The following is a 20,488-nucleotide window of genomic DNA, read 5'->3' as shown; positions in this document are numbered from 1 at the left end:
GCAACAAGGATGACCATGTAGTTTGATATAAAAATATTAAGAGGGACTTGCCTGTTTGTCCAGTGGTTAAGACTCCACGCTTCTGCTGCAGGGGGCACGGGTTCGATCCCTGGTCGGGGAACTAAGATCCCGCATGCTGCAGGGCGAAGCCAAAAAAATAATAAAAAATTAATTTAATTTAATTTAAAAAAATAAAAATATTAAGACAAGTCTTTGTATAATGTTGTTTTCATAAGGAATATGTTAAAAATAAAATTAAATAATAGAATGAGTGTGAAAGAAAGTATAAGTGTGAAAAGTCAATACTTTTTTAAATAATAGAATTTAGTGTATGAAATCAACATTATATGGAATTTCCACTTAAAGGACAAATTAAGCACAGTTTTGGCATTAATATCTCATCTCTTTTAAAGAAGACATACAGATGGCCAGTAGGCACATGAAAAGATGCTCAACATCACTAATTATTAGAGAAATGAAAATCAAAACTGCAGTGAGGTACCACCCTACACCGGTCAGAATGGCCATCATTAAAAAGTCTACAAAAAACAAATGCTGGAGAGGGTGTGGAGTAAAGGGAACCCTCCTACACTGTTGGTGGGAATGTAAGTTGGTGCAGACACTATGGCAAACAGTATGGAGTTTCCTTAGAAAACTAAAAATAGAATTACCATATGATCCAGCAATCCCACTCCTGGGCATATACCCAGACAAAACTGTATTTCAGAAAGATACACGCACCCTTATGTTTTGTTTTGTTTTTTGCGATACGCGGGCCTCTCACTGTTGTGGCCTCTCCCGTTGTGGAGCACGGGCTCCGGACGCACAGGCTCAGTGGCCATGGCTCACGGGCCCAGCCGCTCCGCGCCATGTGGGATCTTCCCGGACCGGGGCAGAACCCGTGTCCTCTGCATCGGCAGGCGGACTCTCAACCACTGCACCACCAGGGAAGCCCTTTTGTTTTGTTTTTTGAGCACTTTCATACTTTTTAGTTCTATAAGATGTTCCAGGCTTATACTGTATTCTTCTTACCCCAGTCCTAGAATCAATAATTTCTACATGGAGTCCTGGTTATTTTACTGGAGAATGATATTTATAAATCATCTCTGTACACTGGGTGTATTTGTTGCTACTGTGTTAAATTTCTTCATATTTGTGATTTTTCCAGTTTCCTAATATTATTGATTTCTAGCTTCATTCCAATGTGGAAGAATAGACAGTATGTGTGGAAGTTGTTGATCAGTTAAGAATTATATTTATCTGTGAGTAACAAAAATTTAGAAACACTGCCTTATATAATGGTGCAGTGGTTTCATGATGTCATCATGGACTCACATGTCTTTTCTTTCTGGAATCTATCTTCAGCATATTCATGTCAGTGTACAGTAACACAAAGTGGACTCTGTACTTCCAGGAATCACAATCTATTCCAGGCAGGAAGAAGGAAAGGAATAAAGGTCAATTAAGTACCTGTCAGCTCAGTCTGCCTCTGTTTTAAGATATTCTGTCAGAAGCTTCTCCCGACAACTTCCAGTTATATGTAGGTGACCAGAACCTTGTCACATGGCCACTCCTGGTCTTTTAAAGGAGGCTGGAAGATGCAGCTTTTTGAGTAAGGGTTTTTGCCCCTAAAAAAATTGAGGTTCTTGAGATAATATGTATTTTGGGAAAGTAACTCTCATTCTCTGTCACAGGGAGCAAGAGACTAGTTAAGAGACTATTGTTGGGAAGAGATGATGGTTGCTTGTGCTACAGTGGTAGTAGGTGGTGGTCGGATATGATTGGATACTTGATATACTTTGAAGCCAGTAGCCACAGAACTTAATGCTGGGTTATATATGAAAAGAAGAAGGAGGAGAGATAGGGTGACACTAGGTCACTAGGTCATTATTAGACCAGATAGGTTTCTGGTCTAATAATTCAGTAGATGGTAGCACCATTACCTGAGATGAGGAAAAACAGAGAAAAGCCAAGGTTTTGTGGTTTTTTTGAGGGGGGAGGGGAGCAGGGTGGTAATCTAGAATCCTATTATGTATACATTAAACTTGACAAACCTATTATATAGCTAAGTGGAAATCAATACCCTTTTAGATATTTCTGAAGATACTACTTAGAATCTTTTCCAAGGGTCGTCCTCCCCCTACATTCCTCAGAAATAGCTCTATTTACTCTGGGGTTAGTTCTGTTTACTCTTATTGATCCTTCACTTACATGTACTGATTTTCCTTATATCTGATGAGCTTTGTTGGCTCACTTTATATTTGTGAATGAAGGAATATGTTGGTTGTATAGGTATTCTCTGTGTGACAGGCCAGGTTCCCTGGAGGGTATATGGGGATGGAAGAGGGTAGGCAGGATGGCTGGAGACCCTACAACATTTCCAAAGAACCAGTGTATTTCTCTCCTGAATAAAACTTTCTTTCCTTCATTTTTATCCCCCTTCAGTTATCTGATGTGAAAATGTGAGTGGCTGTAAGCTCTGCTCTGCAGCTCTGCCAAGGCTCAAAACTCATACAGGGTCCCCACCTAGGCAGATTGCACATTTTCTCAGAGAGCCGTTTTGGTCTTGCTTGTTTTGGTGTTTGGTGAGTGATTGGGGAAAGACAATGCTGCCAGCAATGTATGCTCTGTTTGCACTGAGAAAGAGAACAGTGATGAAGAAGGGTCCAAGTGATCCAGCTGTTCCAAATGCAGCTTTTTAATTAATACTATGACAATTGCACCATCATCTGATTCTCTTTGTATATGTTGACCTTGAATTTATTGCTTCTCAGGCCTACCTGATTTCTGTTATTTAAAGCTCTGGTTTTCTTTCTTTATTTTTTCTTTTTATTTATTTTTGGCTGCATTGTGTCTTTGTTGCTGCGCGCTGGCTTTCTCTAGTTATGGCGAGCAAGGGCTATGCTTCGTTGCAGTGCCGGGCTTCTCATTGCGGTGGCTTCTCTTGTTGCAGAGCATGGACTCTAGACGCACAGGCACAGGCTTCAGTAGTTGTGGCACGCGGGCTCACGTGGGCTCTAGAGCACAGGCTCAGTAGTTGTGGCACCCGGGCTTAGTTGCTCTGCAGCATGTGGGATCTTCCTGGAGCAGGACTTGAACCCGTGTCCCCTGCATTGGCAGGCGGATTATTAACCACTGTGCCACCAGGGAAGTCCCAAAGCTCTGGTTTTCTTGATGGGGGTTTTCCATTAAGTCAATCCATCTACTTTCCTATTTTCCAAACTTTCTTAACTTTCTGGATCTTGGTGTGTTACCTGACTGATTTCCAGTATTCCAATGGGATTTGTTAACCAAAATTTCAGAAATGGAGACCTGATTGAAATAAAAGGTGTTTATTTGAGGTTTGTTAGGACTGCAGCCTGGGAGACACATATTCAAGCACTTGAATTATGTTCCACTGGACTACAAAGTGGGGGAGACTTTATAAAGGCAAAAACTGCAAGGTTACATTTAGTTACACGAGTTGTTTATCAAAATTATGATTGGAGCAGCCAAGAAGTAAGGGTGCTTGTTAAGTAAGGATTGGTTGGGGTCTGAAATGGTTGCATAATTACAAGGAGAGACCTTAAGACCATAAGTTTACAGCTGGCAGGTGTTGTTCTGAATACTGCTAGTGGTGTCCTTGGGTCTGGTACAGTGCAGAGAAAGTTCAGGTTTTCAATGGTGCAGAGACCACTGAATGAGACCAGATCTTATCTGAGGCAAGATCCTCAATGGCCACCTGACTCTGTTTTTGTATGCCTGAACCATGATTACTCCATTATAATTTCAATTTGTCAACAGATTTTTCTTTTGGAAATATTATTTTCTGTTAATTTACTGGAACTTTGGGTGGTAGGAGAAAGTAAATGCACATGTTCAGTCTACCATCTTGAAGCTCCTGTATTGGCTTCTTTTTTTGTCCTTTTCTAGCATCCTGATCATTTCCCTCTCATATAACTATCCTGGATTTTTTAACTAACAAAAGTATTGTATGTTCATCTAATCAATAACACAGAGTTAAACAGAGTAAAAGTTAATTGCATCCTCTTTCCTCTCCTCCAGAGTTACTCCCTTGAGAAAACGATGTCAACATTTTGTATTTTTTCATATATTTTTCCATGCTTATATTAGGGGGGAGTTTTTATTTATTTGTTTTGTGTGTTTTACAAAAATGAGATCATATTTTTTTCTTCTACTTTTTCTTCCACTTCCTTGACATACATATTTCATTTATTTTTAATTTTAATTTTCTAGTAAATTCATTTAAGGCAATAAACTTTCAAATGTTAGAATTTAAACTGTTTTTAAGGGAGATTTTAGAAAATTCAGACAAAGAAAAACAAAATGAGCAAAGGAACAGGTGTGGAAAAGTATGAGATATATTTCTAGAATTCAGAGTTAGACACATTTTCCTGGAGAGAAACTATAGTGGGGAATACTGAGATACTTGCAGAAATTATTTAGAGTCAGTGTGTGAGGTCAATGAATAACAAAATGTGGGAAGCTGCTGAAGATTTAAGAATAAAGTCATGTTATTAACTGCTTAAAATTAATGACACTTAAACCAAAAGTATTTCTTATGAAAGCTCATTCATTGAATTATTTTAACTAACTTGATATATAATGAACCCCTTACAAACTAAAGGAGACAATGTGTAGGAAAGTGGTTTATAGTACTAAGTGTGCTGCAAAGAGATTGTATCAAGTTTTCTCTAAACATTATGATGTTTTCAAAGCACCATTGTCTTTCACTGCAGTCTTGATTGTGTGGTAGTAGAAGCATCAGATGAAAATTTAGGATGCCTAGGATTTAGGCTACTAATCATCTGGTAATTTAGGGCAATAATTTCAACTGCAGATTTTTGTGTAAAACAAAGAGTAGGACTTTATTATCTCTAAAGTGTCATCCATCTCTAAAAAGTCAGTGGTTCTGTAATTGTTCCTATACACCTTGATTTAGTACGGAAGTGTTTCCTTAGGCAGTAAGTACCCATTTAACAATTACAGCTTGAGAGTCATTGAAAATGCTATCTCAGTGTAATATCAGATGCTATTTCTTATCTAAAGCATTTCACAACCTTTTAAAATTAGATTACATTTGTTCTAACAGTTCTGTTTTCTTTTCCACTTTTGTTTCTGCTTAAAGTTGCTGAGCATTATTTTGATTTTACACATTCAATAGGGTGAATATTATGGTGTCAGGGAAGCTAAGATTATATATATTTCTGATATAAATTTCTTTTGATTATAGGCAAATTATGGTAGTTATGAGAAAAATATTTAGTTATTTAAATGTTTAATATCTTTAATAACTATTGAATGAATAAAATTATTTTGGGAAATATCCTCTCATTACAAGCAGTCTAAAATTAAGACTTCTCTTTTCATAAGGTGGCTTTTTCACCAAAAGAATACATTTCACCATCTTTCAAACCAGAATATATAGAATTCAAACCAAAATATCAGGTGAGTACTGAATTTTCTTATCCCAATATCAATTATACTTAAATACTAGGTTTCTCTAATACTTTATGTAGTTCAGTGGTTCCAAAGCCAGACTACCCAGTTGAAACACTCACCTATCTTTACAAAAATACATATTCCCAGGTCCCACCTCTGACCTAATGAATCTCAGTTTGGAAATGGAGCCTGGGAATCTGTATTTCTCAAAAAACAAAACAAAACAAAAAAAACAGGGATTCTTATGCTGTCACCTGGGTATCAATTAGCATTTGAAAACCATATGAACTAAAACAAATACTAGGCTGATTATTTCACGTTTTGCTTTTTTTAATTGAATAGAGAAGTTGTATGAACAAAAAGTTTGAATAAGAGACTTCATTTTCTAGGCTATTTCAATAATAGAATAGCCTAATCCCAGAGCTTACAAAACTGCCTATGGCTATTACACTGACATTTCACTGTAACTGAGAATTTTTTGTACTGTTCTCTACCATTTCTGAGGCCTATATAATATTTATCAAAAAGCAAGTTTCTACTGTAACATGCTAAGGACTAGGTAGAACTCATCATCATTGTTAAAACTCTCAGATTTAAAGGCAGATGATCTGTGTTCCTAAGTCACTCTTTAGAGAATATTTATGATACTTTTAATGGAATATCTACTACTTGCTTTGCATTAAAAAAAATTACCCACATTGCTACTAAAATATTTATATGGATAGGACTTAGATCTTGATGTTAGCCTTTGTCTAAGCAAATGGAGCTAACCCTGGAAATCGAGTTCTTAAACAAACTATTGATGAGTGCCTTTTAAGTGTTTAAAAATATTCCAGGTAGCAAAAAGCTCTTGTACACAACATAGTATCAGAATTAGGAATTTGAAAAATTTGCATTAAAATTCTCATTATTATTCCAATTTCAAATATTTTAAAATAATTAAAGTTGGTTTTCTCTTTGTAGAAGGTAGGAAGATGAATAGATAAATTGGCAGATTGCTCAAAGAGAATTACTAAAAATTTTATTATAAATTTAAAACAAATGCTTCAGAATTTCTTACCTTTTTTTTTTTTAAATATTACAGTTCCAGAAATTCAACATCAAGAACGGTTTTGATCCTTTTCTAAAGAATATAAACAACAAAATGTCAGTCAAAAAAAGGAAAGACCAAGATATGTTCAAATGTAGAAATATTTTAAGTGCCGAGGTTGTAGAGCATGAAGACCAAGATCCTCCTTACCCAACACATTCAAAAACTGCAAGCCCTGCTAATAAAACCTGGCCCCATAATCTTTATATCATCGCAATAAAGGGTTTAGACACTAAGAATAAGTTAGCCAGTGATCCTGGTATCACCGCACTAAAGACTTCAGACCCTAAGAATAAGTTAGTCCATGATCCAGGTATCATCACAATAAAGACTTTAGACACTAAGAATAATTTAGCCCATCATCCTAGTATCGCCACAACAAAGACTTTAGACACTAAGAATAAGTTACAGGAAAGGCTACCAAATGTATCTTTACCAAACTTTGAGGGAGAATCATCAATGACTGGAAAAGTAAATGTAAATAAATGTTGCCTCTCAAAATCATTAAGTCTTACTTCCCACATAGAAAATTTAAAACAATCAATGATGCTCAAGTTAATTTTAAGTAAAAATGTGCAAGACCTTTCAGATAGATTATTTTCTACACCTGAAGTTTCTATGGACACAGAAGCAAGAAAGAAAAGTCATAGTTCTCCACTTCTGGCTCTTCATGATGAACGACCAAGTAGTTTGGAAGGCAAAGTATTTGAAAAAATTCAAGATTTAAATGGCTGGCTTTCAGAAGGAGACATTTTAAATTCAGAGTCTCTTTTAAATCAAATAATTAAAGATATTCCCTCAGATTCACTTTCAGAAGGTGGACCAGGAAATTCTTCAGGGGTAGAAAAGGAACCTGTCTCTGAAAAACACTTAGAGGCTGCTGAGATAGATTCTCCAATTAAAAAAAAGAGTAGTTTCAAAAAGATACATTTAAACAGTGAAGTATCTAGCTCCAAACCAGATTTGAATAGCCTTGTATATGATTATGTTATAAAGCAAATATTCACTGCACCAATCGTCTCAGAGTTGGGGATAGGAGTGAAAGAATCGAGTGAGACACAGATAAACTCGCAGAGTCAATTACCCACAGCTTGGGAGAGTTCGCCTTGCAATGTTCTAGTTCACTATGAAGAAAACAATAATGAAATAGAATTTCTGCCGGCCAAATCTGTTATAAGCCAGATAATACAAGCATTTCCTGTAGATACTCTTTTAGAATCGGGGATACTCAAAGTGACAGAATTAGATAAAGAATACCAGAAGAGCTTTTTGCTGTATACAGAGACAGCTTTTGCTGAAGAAAAGCCAAAGGATTCCACAGAGTATTATTCAGAAATCAGAAGCAAAACAGAACCTCTTTCAGAGCAGAATATACCCATAGTTCACAAAGAAACCACATCTTTTAATGGAGTTGAATTCATAGACAAAGGCCAAAATAGATCCCCACAAGATTCAAAATATCAGTCGACACCAGATAAAAAAACAGATTTGCCAAGTAATGGTCAAAGGCTTGATAGAGAAGAAAATGATCTAAGTTCTACTTTAGAAAATTTAAGTAATGCACTAATGGGTAAACTTAATAACTCTGATGTAATAATGTTAAAATCCTTTTTGAAAAACATATTTAATGTGTTTTTCAAATATAGTCAGTCTAAAAGCAGACAACCAGAAAAAGAAAGACTAATTGAACATCCTTTTCCAAGTCAGACAGAAGACCTTGAAGAAATCAAAGAGAACTTTGATAAAGTAGACAAATTGGACAGAAAACCTATTTTGAATCCAAAGCTGCGTGTATTTCTAGAAGAACTCTCAGAGTCAGAAATAAAAAATTTAAAATCTGAATTAAGTAAACATATCCAGCATTACCTTGTAGAAAGGCTTTCAGAATCAGGACATATCACCAAGGAGGACTTACCAAAAATCTATCAAAATCTGTATGTGATGAATGAGAAAGTAGAACCAAAAGGACAAAATATTTTTCTGGAGAAATATTCAGAAACTGTAAAAGAAATCCTGTCTTTTGTAAATAATTTTAATCATCATTTCACAGATAAACATTTGGAAATAAAGCTAAGATCTTTTTTAAATGAAATTCTCCAAAACTATTTCCTAAAAAACCTTTCAGACAACAGTTTATTTAAAGACGCAGAACCTGAGCCTATACACTCAAATGTATCTTCTCTAAGAGCTAAAAGTGCCTCAGTATCTTTTCATGAGTTAGGACAAGATATTGCAAGAGGGAGTTTTGGTAGTGGGCTTGAAATAAACATGAAATATCCCTTAAGTAAATCTCTACAAAACTATCTTATAGCTTTATCAGAAATTGAACTCTTAGATCTAAAAGCTGATTTAAGCAAACACCTCCAGAGTCTTTTTATAGAAAAACTGTCAAAATCAGGACTAATCACAGAAAGGCAATTAGAGGGGATAAGCCGGCATATAAATTTGGTTAATTCTACTTTCACACCATTAAAATTTATAAAGCCAGATTTGTCCTTAAGAGATGAAAATCAGTTTGTGGAGGACCATTCAGAAAAGCAAAATAAATATTCAAAAATTGCTCAGAAAACCACTTTACAAAAGGTTTCTGAAGATAAACTTGTAGAAACAGAGTTGACCAAAAAGGAAGAAAAGGAACATTTTTCCTTAGAGAATATTAAAGAAAGTCCATCAATAACTCAGGAACAGAAAAGATACTATCCTAAGGAAGCGAAAATATTGAGTTTAATTAAAGTACAACATTGTTCCAACAAAAATACCCAGGCAATTCCAGTAAATAAGTCATCAGAAAGACTTACAGATACAATGCCTAAGAAACAAAGGAAAGAACACGTTTTCATGCAGTTTGCTCAAGCAGAGAACTGTGATTTTAAAACAGAGATACACGACCCACATAGTTGGAGTGGTAAATCAAAAATAACTCAATCAAATGCTTGCTTTGAAAAGACACTGAAAATGAAGTCCCTTGACAAAAAGGAGCACAATAACACCTATAAATTGATAGTACAGGAAAAACCTGAAGCAGTACTGTCACCGTATCCAAGAATTCCTAATTGCAAGATGCCAAATGAAGGTGAGGAATACGTAAACAAACTCACTTTTCCTTCCAGGCAAAGTAATACTCTAACTTGCCTCAATGCAGAAGCTGGAGAGAAATCAAAATTAGAAGACCAGTATCATCAGAGATTGAAAGGAAATAATAACAATTATAGAAAACAACATTTAGTAACATTTGCACATTACAAAGAAGAAATACAAACCCTTTATATAAAACGAAACAAACTTCACAACAAAAAATGTGCCAAGGTCCCTGAATCACAATTGCTTAAATATAAAGTTTTGATAGCTGAGAAAAACTCAAAACCATCCCTCTTCCCAGAAGTACTAAAGAGAGAAAATCTAAAGCCCAGGGTTCAAAAAGAAAGAGACCATGTCAGCAAACAAAAAAAGTCATTTAACAAGATGGTTAGTATATTACCAACCACACTGCCCACCACAGGAATTCTTCTAAGAAAATCTGTTCCAAGGGCATTGCTTCATTGGACTACAAGAAGAACTATACACGTAATAATGTTTTTCTAAGTCTTTTATTTCTGTATTTGGCAAAGTTCTGTAGATAATCTAGAGTATATGTGTCTGCATGCAAGTATGTATGTAACCTTAACTGCCCCAAGATAAACAGACCTCCACATTTTAAAAATTCTTCTGACATTCAAATATCACCTCACCTCATTCAAAAGGCAATCAGAAAATCAAGGGAATGTTAACACCCTTAGTGCCTTTATGTAAAATAGATAAAGGGGACCCCCCCCCTCTAGATCACGAATTAGGAAAAAAGCATTCTTTCCTCCAGGCCAACTCTACTGGCTGACACAGCCTGGACAGTGTACACAGCTCTGTCTATGGAAGACTGGCTATTTCAGCCCTGACCGACCCCTCAGCCAGGGGCTGTTGTGCAGGCACAACCTGAACAACCATTGGCAGTGGCTGTATACTACAGAAAGGCTGGGATTGTCTTTTCATGCAGATATAATTATAAATATATAGTCTTTTTGCAGATCGCTGAATTATCTTTGTTTCAGTAAACAAATAAACTAAGTTCATATTATGTGCCAGTTATTCTGCTAAGCCTTAGAGATATGCAAAATTTACAATCTCTTGAATTACGAATTGTACAATTTTAATTTAGCTTCTACTCTTTTCTCTTTCATCACCACCCCTCTGCCATCTGCTGAGAAACATGGCAATTCAAATCTATTTTTAATATTAACATAAAACAATTAGGAAGGTAAATCTGCTACTAGATGTTATATAAACCATTCAAAAGCAAAGTTAAAATCTCTAGGAATGGAAGGGGCTTATTTTAATTTTCTGGAACACTGCTCTTCTCTATTAGCATATATAGATAGGCATGACCCACAGTTGGGAAAACTCACAAATTCTAAAATGATATTATATTGATAATTTGATGTGCATAACTATCTTTGAATGAGAAAATAGATCTAATTTCAGAATAGTTGCTTTGAATTTGTTTTCCACAGCAAAGCAAATGATTACCTCTAGTAAATGGTAAAGCAAACGTGTAGCAGGGTAAATATTATCAATATACTCTCAACTTTGGATTTCTGTTTTCTAAATTCAGTAATTTAATAATGTGTGTGTGTGTGTGTGTGTGTACAGATGAGGAAAAGGAAGTAAAAGATGGGTTCATAGTTTTTGAAAAGCAAAGACTTTCTGAAGTTCCCTCAGATAAGTGGAATCTTTATTATCACTCTTCCAAACAAAATTAAGAGATTGTGTTTATGTTATATGGTATGGGATCATATAGGATCTCAGAACCTTTATCCTAAGAATGGATAAGGGAGATAGTTATATTTATTTCCCTCTGTCAAACCAACAGTACCTAAACTTTTCTCTCTAGTAAAATTGACAACAGAGAACTGAGTGGTAAGAGGGCATTTTTCAGATCATCAGAAAGACTCGCTCATTTGATTCTCTAAAATCCAGGAAATCTCCCAAAGCAATCAAAGTAGAAGACAGGGAAATTGAGTTGTAGGAGCTTCCAGAAAAATAACCAGTGGTGTGGGTCTCCGTGCCCTTCTGCTGTCACTCTAGTAATCAGTTATATCAACTGTCAAGTAAAAATTATGTTACCAATGTAGCAGAAATTCCCTTAATAATTGCTTAATAGTTCCCTTACCTAATTGCTTCCATGTACATAAGATGGAAAAGGAAGAATGTTTACTTGCAAACCCAGGCAAAAATATGGACTCATCATACCTCCTTCCTGGTAAATCTTCTCTCTCTTGCTGCTCTAATTCTTAGTCCTGCCTAAATTCCTCCCACCTGCCAATTCTATTAATCTACTCCCACCTTCTCACCAAATCAAAGCAGGACCATTCCCTTGGTGTGGCCATCTCTGCAAAGCATTAAGGGACAAACTGCTCAAACTGCAGAGGAAACTAGTTTACACTAATTTGAGAAATGACTAATAATTCCATACCCTCTTATGGGTACTTGTAGATTATTATATTTTTTAAATAAAACATGGTCATATTATACAAATTTGAAAAAAAGGAAAAAAGGAAAACTAAGTCCATAATCCCACCACCCTAAAACAACCATCATTTAAAAAAATTATTTTGGTGTATTTCCTTCCAGTTGTTTTCCTAAATGTTTTACTTGTTTAGTCTCAGAATGTACACAAAAATTTTTAATATTTTAGTATAACCATATTCTTAGATGCTGACCTCTGTATGTGTGTGTATATAAATATTAAAGAAGGTGTTTATTAACCTTCAAAGAATGAATGTTTGGATGATTTTAAAAGTATAAGAGCTTATAATTTATGTTTGGGGTTGGGGAAGAGATATTTTAGAAGAGGAGAATTATAGGAGGGCTATCTTTGCCTAGGAGTCTGACCCCTGAAGACAGGTCCCCTAAGATTTCTGGTTTTCAGTTTCATATCTTGCATACCTTTTAAAATAACAGATCCTGTGAAACAATAAGATTTTTTAAAGTATGGTTTTTAAAGTATCTGATGGCAGGCATTGAATGTAGGGTCTGAATTGGGGGACTGCCTATAAAACATTGGACTGCTCTCATTCTTTGTTGATATTACAAACTTTAGTCCTTGTAAGTCTAAAATGTACTTTTAAGAAACCTAACTCACCAACATGATCTTTTATTTTAATATTTAGGACTGTTCGGATAGAGTTGAGGATTTACATGTAACTTCATTTAAGCATCTTGAAAAAGCAAAATCAAGATCAAGGCTTTTAGGAAAGAGCCCAAATGATAGCCATAATCAGTTAAAACGCTCTGCAAGACCATATACTGCTCCAGAGGTTAACAAACGAGAAAGCTACACTGGAAAATTTACAAGTCCTCGAATCGTTTCAGCAGGCTTAGTTCATATAAATGATTCAATCCCAGATTATGAAATCCATAAAATGTGGCCAAAAAAAAATTAAGAGTATATTGAAAAACATTCGCTCTTGTGATATCCAGATGTTAAACAGTTCAGAATGATGTGTCAGGCCAATAGTCAGAATGTCATTTCTCCAATTAACAAAATGGTTTGGAGATCTGTCCCTTTGTGTGATAGAAGTCAGTAACCAAATTTCATCTTGTTAGAACCATTTTGTTTTAATTAAAATGAAAAAAACACTTGATGTAAATGTGTTGTGTTTATGAATCTTAGAGAACAACCTCAGAGATACATAGTCATTAGTGAAGTTTTATTTCCCAACTTTTCCCATTTTTCACTATTCTCTGATTTTCCAAATCTTTGCTATGCCCTAAATTATCCCTGACCACCCAGTGTCAGGGTCTCTATTTGCAGTTATGTATGTTCAGCCTTTTGTTATGAATATACTTTAACTCTTCAGATGTAGATTCAACAGTATGCAATTCCCTGGGCCTATAGAACATCTATTAATTTCAATATCATCTGCTATTACAACTTTTTACACTATAAAGATAATAAAAAACAAGTTTCATACTACTAATTCCTGAGGCTTCTAATACACTGGAGTGACTTTCTAGCTTATTCGAAAAACTATGAGACAGCCTCTAATAACATGAAACTCAGGAAGAAACTGTATAAAACAAACTATTAAAAATTATCTAGCTAAATCAGCATAGGATTTAAATTAAGAGACTTTTGAGAATTGGTTGTTCTTACCAAAATATTTGAATCTTGAACTTTGGTTCACTCTTGAGGAGTAAGAATTTCAATTTATAGAATTTTTGTCCGTTTCCATTTTTCTACCATAAATCATAAAGTTTATGGAGTTTAAATAGAATTGGCTGATGGAAAACATAATTTCTGATCATTCATTTAATGCCATAATCAAGGTAGTAATTTTGTGGGGGAGACCAAGAATTTCTAGTAATTCTCAAAGTTGCCAGTACATATATCAATCAGAGTGTGACTGGGAAAGCACAATTACCTCTGGATCTTTCAAGTAGAAGGAACACAGGGAATTGGTTTCATGGGTGATGGAACCAAGGCAAAGAAACTAAAAGGGATGATGTGGCAATCCAGAGACTGGCAAGAGCAGAAAGTGATAGCACCCCTCAGATAGGACATCAGGAAGAAGTGGTATGACCAGTGTCCTAAAGCCAGAATACAAAGAAGATAGAGCCACTGAGAGAGACACCACAAGAAACAGGGGAGTGGGGCAGGGGGTGAGAAATAACTATGTTTCTTCTCTCTCATCCTGCTCTCTAATCTCCTGCTATTTCCTCCCTGGAAACCAGAGAGTGAGAGGGCATGGGAAATGTAGTTCCCAGTGAAGCAGAGGAAAAGTGGAGAAATGGATTTGAGAGCTAACAGGCAACTAACCAACAGTACTTATGGGGAAAACCATTGATCTAGATTGCAGTAAAGGAGGAAGTATTTACTAGATGGAAATCTCAAGTCACTTTGCCTCATTAAACTTTTAACAGCAATATTGTGAGACGGTCAAAAATTTCCTACCATGGAAATAAAATTAATATGCCAAATATTTTGCTAAACACTACATTCTCGTGAATAAGACAGTATTCTCAAGGAGTCCACAGTCTACAGGGACATAAACACAGAAGTAGTTACAGTAGAGTTGTGTAAGTGTTGTTGGGGAAAGTACTATAGAAACTCATGGGAGGTCATTTTGGCCAAGGTGGCTGGGCTACTTTGGATCCTTCAGAAAGCAGATACCAAGATGAGATTAGCCATGTACAGTAGGCAGAATAATAACCCCTCCATCACCAACATACAAACATCCCAATCCCAGGAACCTGTGACTATGTTACTTTACATGGCAAAAGAGATTTTGCAGCTATGATTAAATTAATGATCTGGAGACGGAGAGACTATCCTGGATTATCTGGGTGGGCCCAACATAATCAAAAGGATTTTATAAGACAGAAGCAGAAGGGTCAAGTCAGAGAGAGAGAGGTGTGATCACTGAAACAGAAGCTGAAGTAATGCTGGCCCATGAAGCAAAAGAAGGCAGGTAGCTTCTAGAAGCTGGAAAAGGCAGGAAATTCTCTAGAGCCTGCAGAAGGAATGTAGCCCTGCCAAATCATTTTACAATTCTGACCTCCAGAACTGTAAGATAATAAACTTGTGGTGTTTGAAGTCATTACCACTTTGTGATAATTTGTTACAACAGTGATAAAAAAAAAATTGATATAGCATGCCAGGAGCCTATGGTGCAAAATTTAAGGCATTCACTCTCAGGGTGAGGCTGTCAATATCTACTGGGATGGTTAATTTTTTGTGTCAATTTGAATGGGCTACAGTGTGCCCAGTTACATGATCAAACAGTATTCTGGGTCTTTCTGTGAAAGCATTTTTGGATGAAATTAACATCTAAGTCTGTAGACTGAAAAAACAGATTGCCCTCCTTGATGTGGGTGGGCCTCATTAGTTGAAGGCCTGAACAGAAGGAAAAAGCTGATCCTCCCCTAACTGAGAGAGAATCCCTCCTGCCTGACTGCCTTCACACTGGGATATCAGCTTTATCCTGCTTTTGGAGTCGAACTGAAACATCAGCTCATCCTAAGTCTTCAGGCTGCCAGCCTTCGATTTGGAACTACACCACTGCTTCTCCTGGGTCTCCAGCTTGCCTACTCACCTTGCAGATCTGGGATTTGTCAGCCTCTATAATCATGTGAGCCAATTCCTTATTTTAAAAATCCATTGGGGGGATGGAGATCAAGAGGGCAGAATAGAAGGACATGGAGCTCACCTCCTCCACAAATATATAAAAATAATCTATACGTGGAACAATTCTCACGGAATACTTACTGAACGCTGGCAGAAGATCTCATACAACCAAAGCTGCACAAAAGATCACCATGTAAACTGGGCAGGACAAAAGGGGGGAGGGGAAAGTAATTGTAATGGGACCTGCACCCCTTGGAGGAGCTGTGAAAGGGAAAAAGTTCCCTCACCCTGGGAACCCCTTTCATCAGCTGGGAGGTCAGAAGGGTCAGATAGGGAGCTTCAGAGGCTCAGAAGAGAGTGTAGCAGCCAGTTTGCAGCAGGCAGGAGAGAGAGAGAGACCAGGACAGACAGTCCTTGCCACCTCACTGCACTTCCCAGCCCAAGACATGCACCTGCTGAGGCTGAAATCTGAGCAGATTACCGCCACTCCTACAGCGGGTCTGGGTATGCAACTTCAGTGGATTTATACCAGTGGCCAAGGACATCCAAGCTGATTACCAGCATTCCCCAGCTGAGGCGGGTCTGGTGCCAGGAGCAGTAGGTTTTGTGGGTGCACACAAGCAGAAGCAGGGCTGAAATCTGAGCTGATTACCAGCATTCCCACAGCGGAGGCAGGGCCGAGCAGAGTGCCAGCAACAGTGTATTTTGTGAGGACATGCACTAGGTAACAGGTGATGGCACAGAGTGCCCATCCCAGTGGACAGCCCCTGGAGAGGAATATGGAGCAGCGCCTTTCCCAGAGGGAGTGCTCCAGTCCCACCTACCTCACAGTGCGGCTTAGAACTGGATCTGGGGCTTCTACTCCAACAACTGGCAAGCAGACCCTGCTCTCGATAGGGCTGTGACAACCACAGAGCAAAGAGGAGGCCCTGCCCAACATCCAGTGCGAGCTCTGGTCATCACACCACCAATCATACCCCATATCAAGGGAATGACGGCCAGCTAACTCTGAGGAAAGACATGGCAGGCATCCATACCAAAAAACAGCCCTCACACCAAAAATAATGGAGGCTACACAGGGATGCTCCCACATAAAAACAGCCCTTTATCTACCACAGGAGATAATAACTGTTTCCCCTAAATTCAGAGTCAAAGAAATATAAGTGAAAAAGCAGAGGAAACACTCCCAATTAAAAGAAGAGAAATCCCCTGAAAGAACAAACAAGGAAACAGACCTCTCCAGCCTGCCTGACTCCACGTTCCAAAAGGAGGTAATAAAAATGCTGAAGGAATTAAGGCTGTCAATAGAAATGCAGATCACTGTAACAAGGAAATAGAAACTATAAAGAGGAGCCAATCAAAATTAGACAACTCAATTGTTGAGATGAAAACCAAACTAAAGGCAATAGAATACCAAACTAAATAATGCAGAGGAACAAATAAGTGATCTGGAAGATAGAATAATGGAAATCACCCAATCAAAACAGCACACAGAAAGACAAATGAAAAAAAAAGAAAAAGAAAGCAACATATGAGACCTGTGGGCTGATATAAAGGATGCCAAGCTGTGCATAATAGGGATCCCAAGAGGAGAAGAGAAAGGGGGATCTTAAGTGTACTTGAAGAAATTATGGCTGAAAACTTCCCAAACCTAATGAAGCAGATATCCAGGTAAAGGAAGCACAGAGGGTCCCAAACAATATGAACGCAAACAGACCTATACCAAGACATATCATAATTAAAATGGTAAAAGTTAAAGATAGGATTCTAAAGGCAGCAAGAGAAAAACAGAGTTAGTTACAGAAGAACCCCCATAATGCTATTTGCTGATTTCTCTACAGAAACTTTGCAGGCCAGAACGGAATAGCAAAATATATTCAAAGTCCTGAAAGGGAAAATCCCACAACCTAGGATACTCTACCCAGCAAGATTATCATTTAGAATAGAAGAAAAAATTAAAGAATTTCTCAGGCAAGCAAAAACTAAAAGGATACAGCAATACTAAGTCTACCCTAAAAGAAATATTGAAAGGTTTTCTCTAAATAGAAAAGAAGCAAGAACCCATAGGAAAGGGAATATCAAAATAGGGAAAAGCAAGTATATAAAATGATTGTACACCACTTGAATAAGCCAGTACATAGATTTAAAAAAAAAAAAAATCAAAAAATTTTGTGAAAGCAATTATAACTACAATGAATAGCAAAAGGATATACATGAAAATGTAAAACAGGACATCAAAATCATAAAATAGGGGAATAAGAAAATGTAGATACTTCAGAATGTGTTTGAGCTTATAGGACCACCAGTCTAAAGCAAGTAGACACAGTAATGAGTTAACATACTTGAAAACCAGGGTAACCACAAATCAAAAACATACAAAAGATTCACAAAAACCAAAAAGAAGAGAACTCAAGTATAATATAAAAGAAAACCAGTTGCATCATTTGCAACCATTCTGTCAGTTTTCTTTTCGTTTTGTTTATGGTTTTCTTTGCTGTGTAAAAACTTTTAAGTTTAATTAGGGTCTGCCACCATTTTAAATCCAGCTCCATACAACACTCTGCCACAGTTGCAGCCACGACCCAAGACTGTGTGACAGCACCCACCAGCCAACAATTCTGCCGCCATGGAAGATATAAATCAGTACAGTAACACAGAGGAATTCGCAGAGGGATCCAAGATTAATGTGAGCAAGAATCAGCAGGATGACAGTAAAATGTTTATTGGAGGCTTGAGCTGGGATACAAGTTAAGAAAGATCTGACTGAATATTTGTCTCATTTGGGGAAGTTGTAGACTTCACAATTAAAACATCCAGTCACTGAAAGATCAGGAGGATCTGGATTTGTGCTTTTCAAAGATGCTGCTAGTGTCGATAAGGTTTTGGAAGTTAAAGAACACAAAATGGATGGCAAGTTGCTAAACACTAAAAAGGTCAAAGCTTTAAAAGGGAAGGAACCCCCCAAAAGGTTTTTTGTGGGTGGATTAAGCCCAGATACTTCTGAAGAACAAATTAAAGAATATTTTGGAGGCTTTGGAGAGATTGAAAACATTGAACTTCCCATGGATACAAAAGCAAATAAGAGGATTTTGTTTTATTACATATACAGACAAAGAGCCAGTGAAGAAATTGTTAGTAAGCAGTTATCATCAAATTGGTCCTGGGAAGTGTGAAATCAAAGTTAAACATACAGGCAACAACAAAGAGGAGGAAGATGTGCTGTAGCTGGTGGATGAGGTGGTGCTGGAGTCGTGACTGAGGTCAGGGCCAAAACTGGAACCAATAATTATTATGATCAAGGATATGGAAATTACAATAGCGCCTATGGTGGTGATCAAAACTATAGTGGCTATGGCTGCTATGATTATTCTGGGTATAACTAGGAACTATGGATACGGACAAGGATATGCAGACTACAGTGACCAAGAAAGCATTTATGGCAAGGCATCTTAAGGGGGTGGCAGTCACCAAAACAACTGCCAGCCATACTACAAGGGGACATTGAAGAAAACAGGAGGAGATTGCTTGCAGGATGACATTGAAGATTGGTCTTCTGTTGTTCTAAGATAATTATTCCATAAAAGACTTTCTAGTGTACAAGACACAACTGTGTCCAACTGTATATAGCCGCCAATTCATTTTAACTTTGTCTTCTGCTGTGTTATGACTCAATGTGGATTTGTGTTTATACAAATTTTATTTGTATGATTTCATGTTAAACCTCAAATAAATGCTTCCTTATGTGTTAAAAAAAAATAGATAATTTGAGCAGGCTGATCAACCAGAAGTGAAACAGACTCTGTGATTTTAAAAACTCCCTGCAAACAAAAGTCCAGGACTGGATGGCTTCACTGGGGAATTCTACCAAACATACAAAGAAGAACTTATACTAATCCTTCTCAAATTCTTCCAAAAGACTGAAGAGGAGGGAACACTCCCGAAGTCATTCTATGAAGCCACCATCACCCTAATACCAAAACCAGATAGAAACACTACCAAAAAGAAAATTACAGGCCAATATCTTTGATGAATATTGATGAAAAAATTCTCAACAAAATACTACCACACTGAATCCAACAACACATACAAAAGATCATACACCATGACCAAGTTGGATTCATCCCAGGGTCACAAGGATGGTTCAACATATGCAAATCAATCAATGTGATAAAGAAATGACAAAACCACATGATCATCTCAATAGATACAGAAAAAACATTTGATAAAATTCAACATCCATTCATGACAGAAAAAAATCTTACCAAAGTGGGTATAGAGCGAACATATCTCAACATAATAAAAGCTATTTATGACAAACCTACAGCCAACATAACACTCAACAGTGAAAAGTTGAAAGTCTTCCCACTAAAATCTGGAGCAAGACAAGGAGGCTAACTCTCACCACTTCTATTCAACATAGTACTGGAAGTCCTAGCCACAGCAATCAGATAAGAAAAAGAAATAAAACATATCCAAATTGGAAGGGAAGAGGCAAAACTGTCATTATATGCAGATGACATGATACTATACATAGAAAACCCTAAAGACTCCACACAAAAACTACTAAAACTGATAAAAGAATTCAGCAAGGTAGCAGGATATAAGATTTACAGAAATCTGTTGCATTTCTTTACACTAACAATTAACTATCAGAAAGGGAAAGTTAAAAAAAAATCCCTTTTAAAATTGCATCAAAAAGCATAAAATTGGGCTTCCCTGGTGGCACAGTGGTTGAGAGTCCGCCTGCCGATGCAGGGGACACGGGTTCGTGCCCCGGTCTGGGAAGATCTTACATGCCG

At 36.9% G+C, this 20,488-nt stretch overlaps 1 protein-coding gene and 1 pseudogene across 1 annotated transcript in view; both read left to right on the top strand.

The window, feature by feature from the left end:
* Positions 1-13,005, top strand: part of LOC131750426 (cation channel sperm-associated targeting subunit tau) — a 51,437-nt gene extending 38,432 nt beyond the window's left edge. The window contains exons 5-7 of the mRNA XM_067023311.1: positions 5,374-5,448; positions 6,533-10,096; positions 12,733-13,005. Coding sequence (XP_066879412.1) covers positions 5,374-5,448; positions 6,533-10,096; positions 12,733-13,005 — 3,912 coding nt within the window. The remainder of the gene's footprint in view (positions 1-5,373; positions 5,449-6,532; positions 10,097-12,732) is intronic.
* Positions 13,006-18,300: 5,295 nt separating this feature from the next.
* On the top strand, positions 18,301-19,259 carry LOC131750677 (heterogeneous nuclear ribonucleoprotein D-like pseudogene; annotated as a pseudogene).
* The last annotated feature ends 1,229 nt before the right edge of the window (positions 19,260-20,488 follow it).

This window comes from Kogia breviceps, chromosome 2, assembly GCF_026419965.1.
Source record: "Kogia breviceps isolate mKogBre1 chromosome 2, mKogBre1 haplotype 1, whole genome shotgun sequence".
Taxonomy (NCBI): domain Eukaryota; kingdom Metazoa; phylum Chordata; class Mammalia; order Artiodactyla; family Physeteridae; genus Kogia; species Kogia breviceps.
This window is presented reverse-complemented; position numbering and strand designations above follow the sequence as displayed.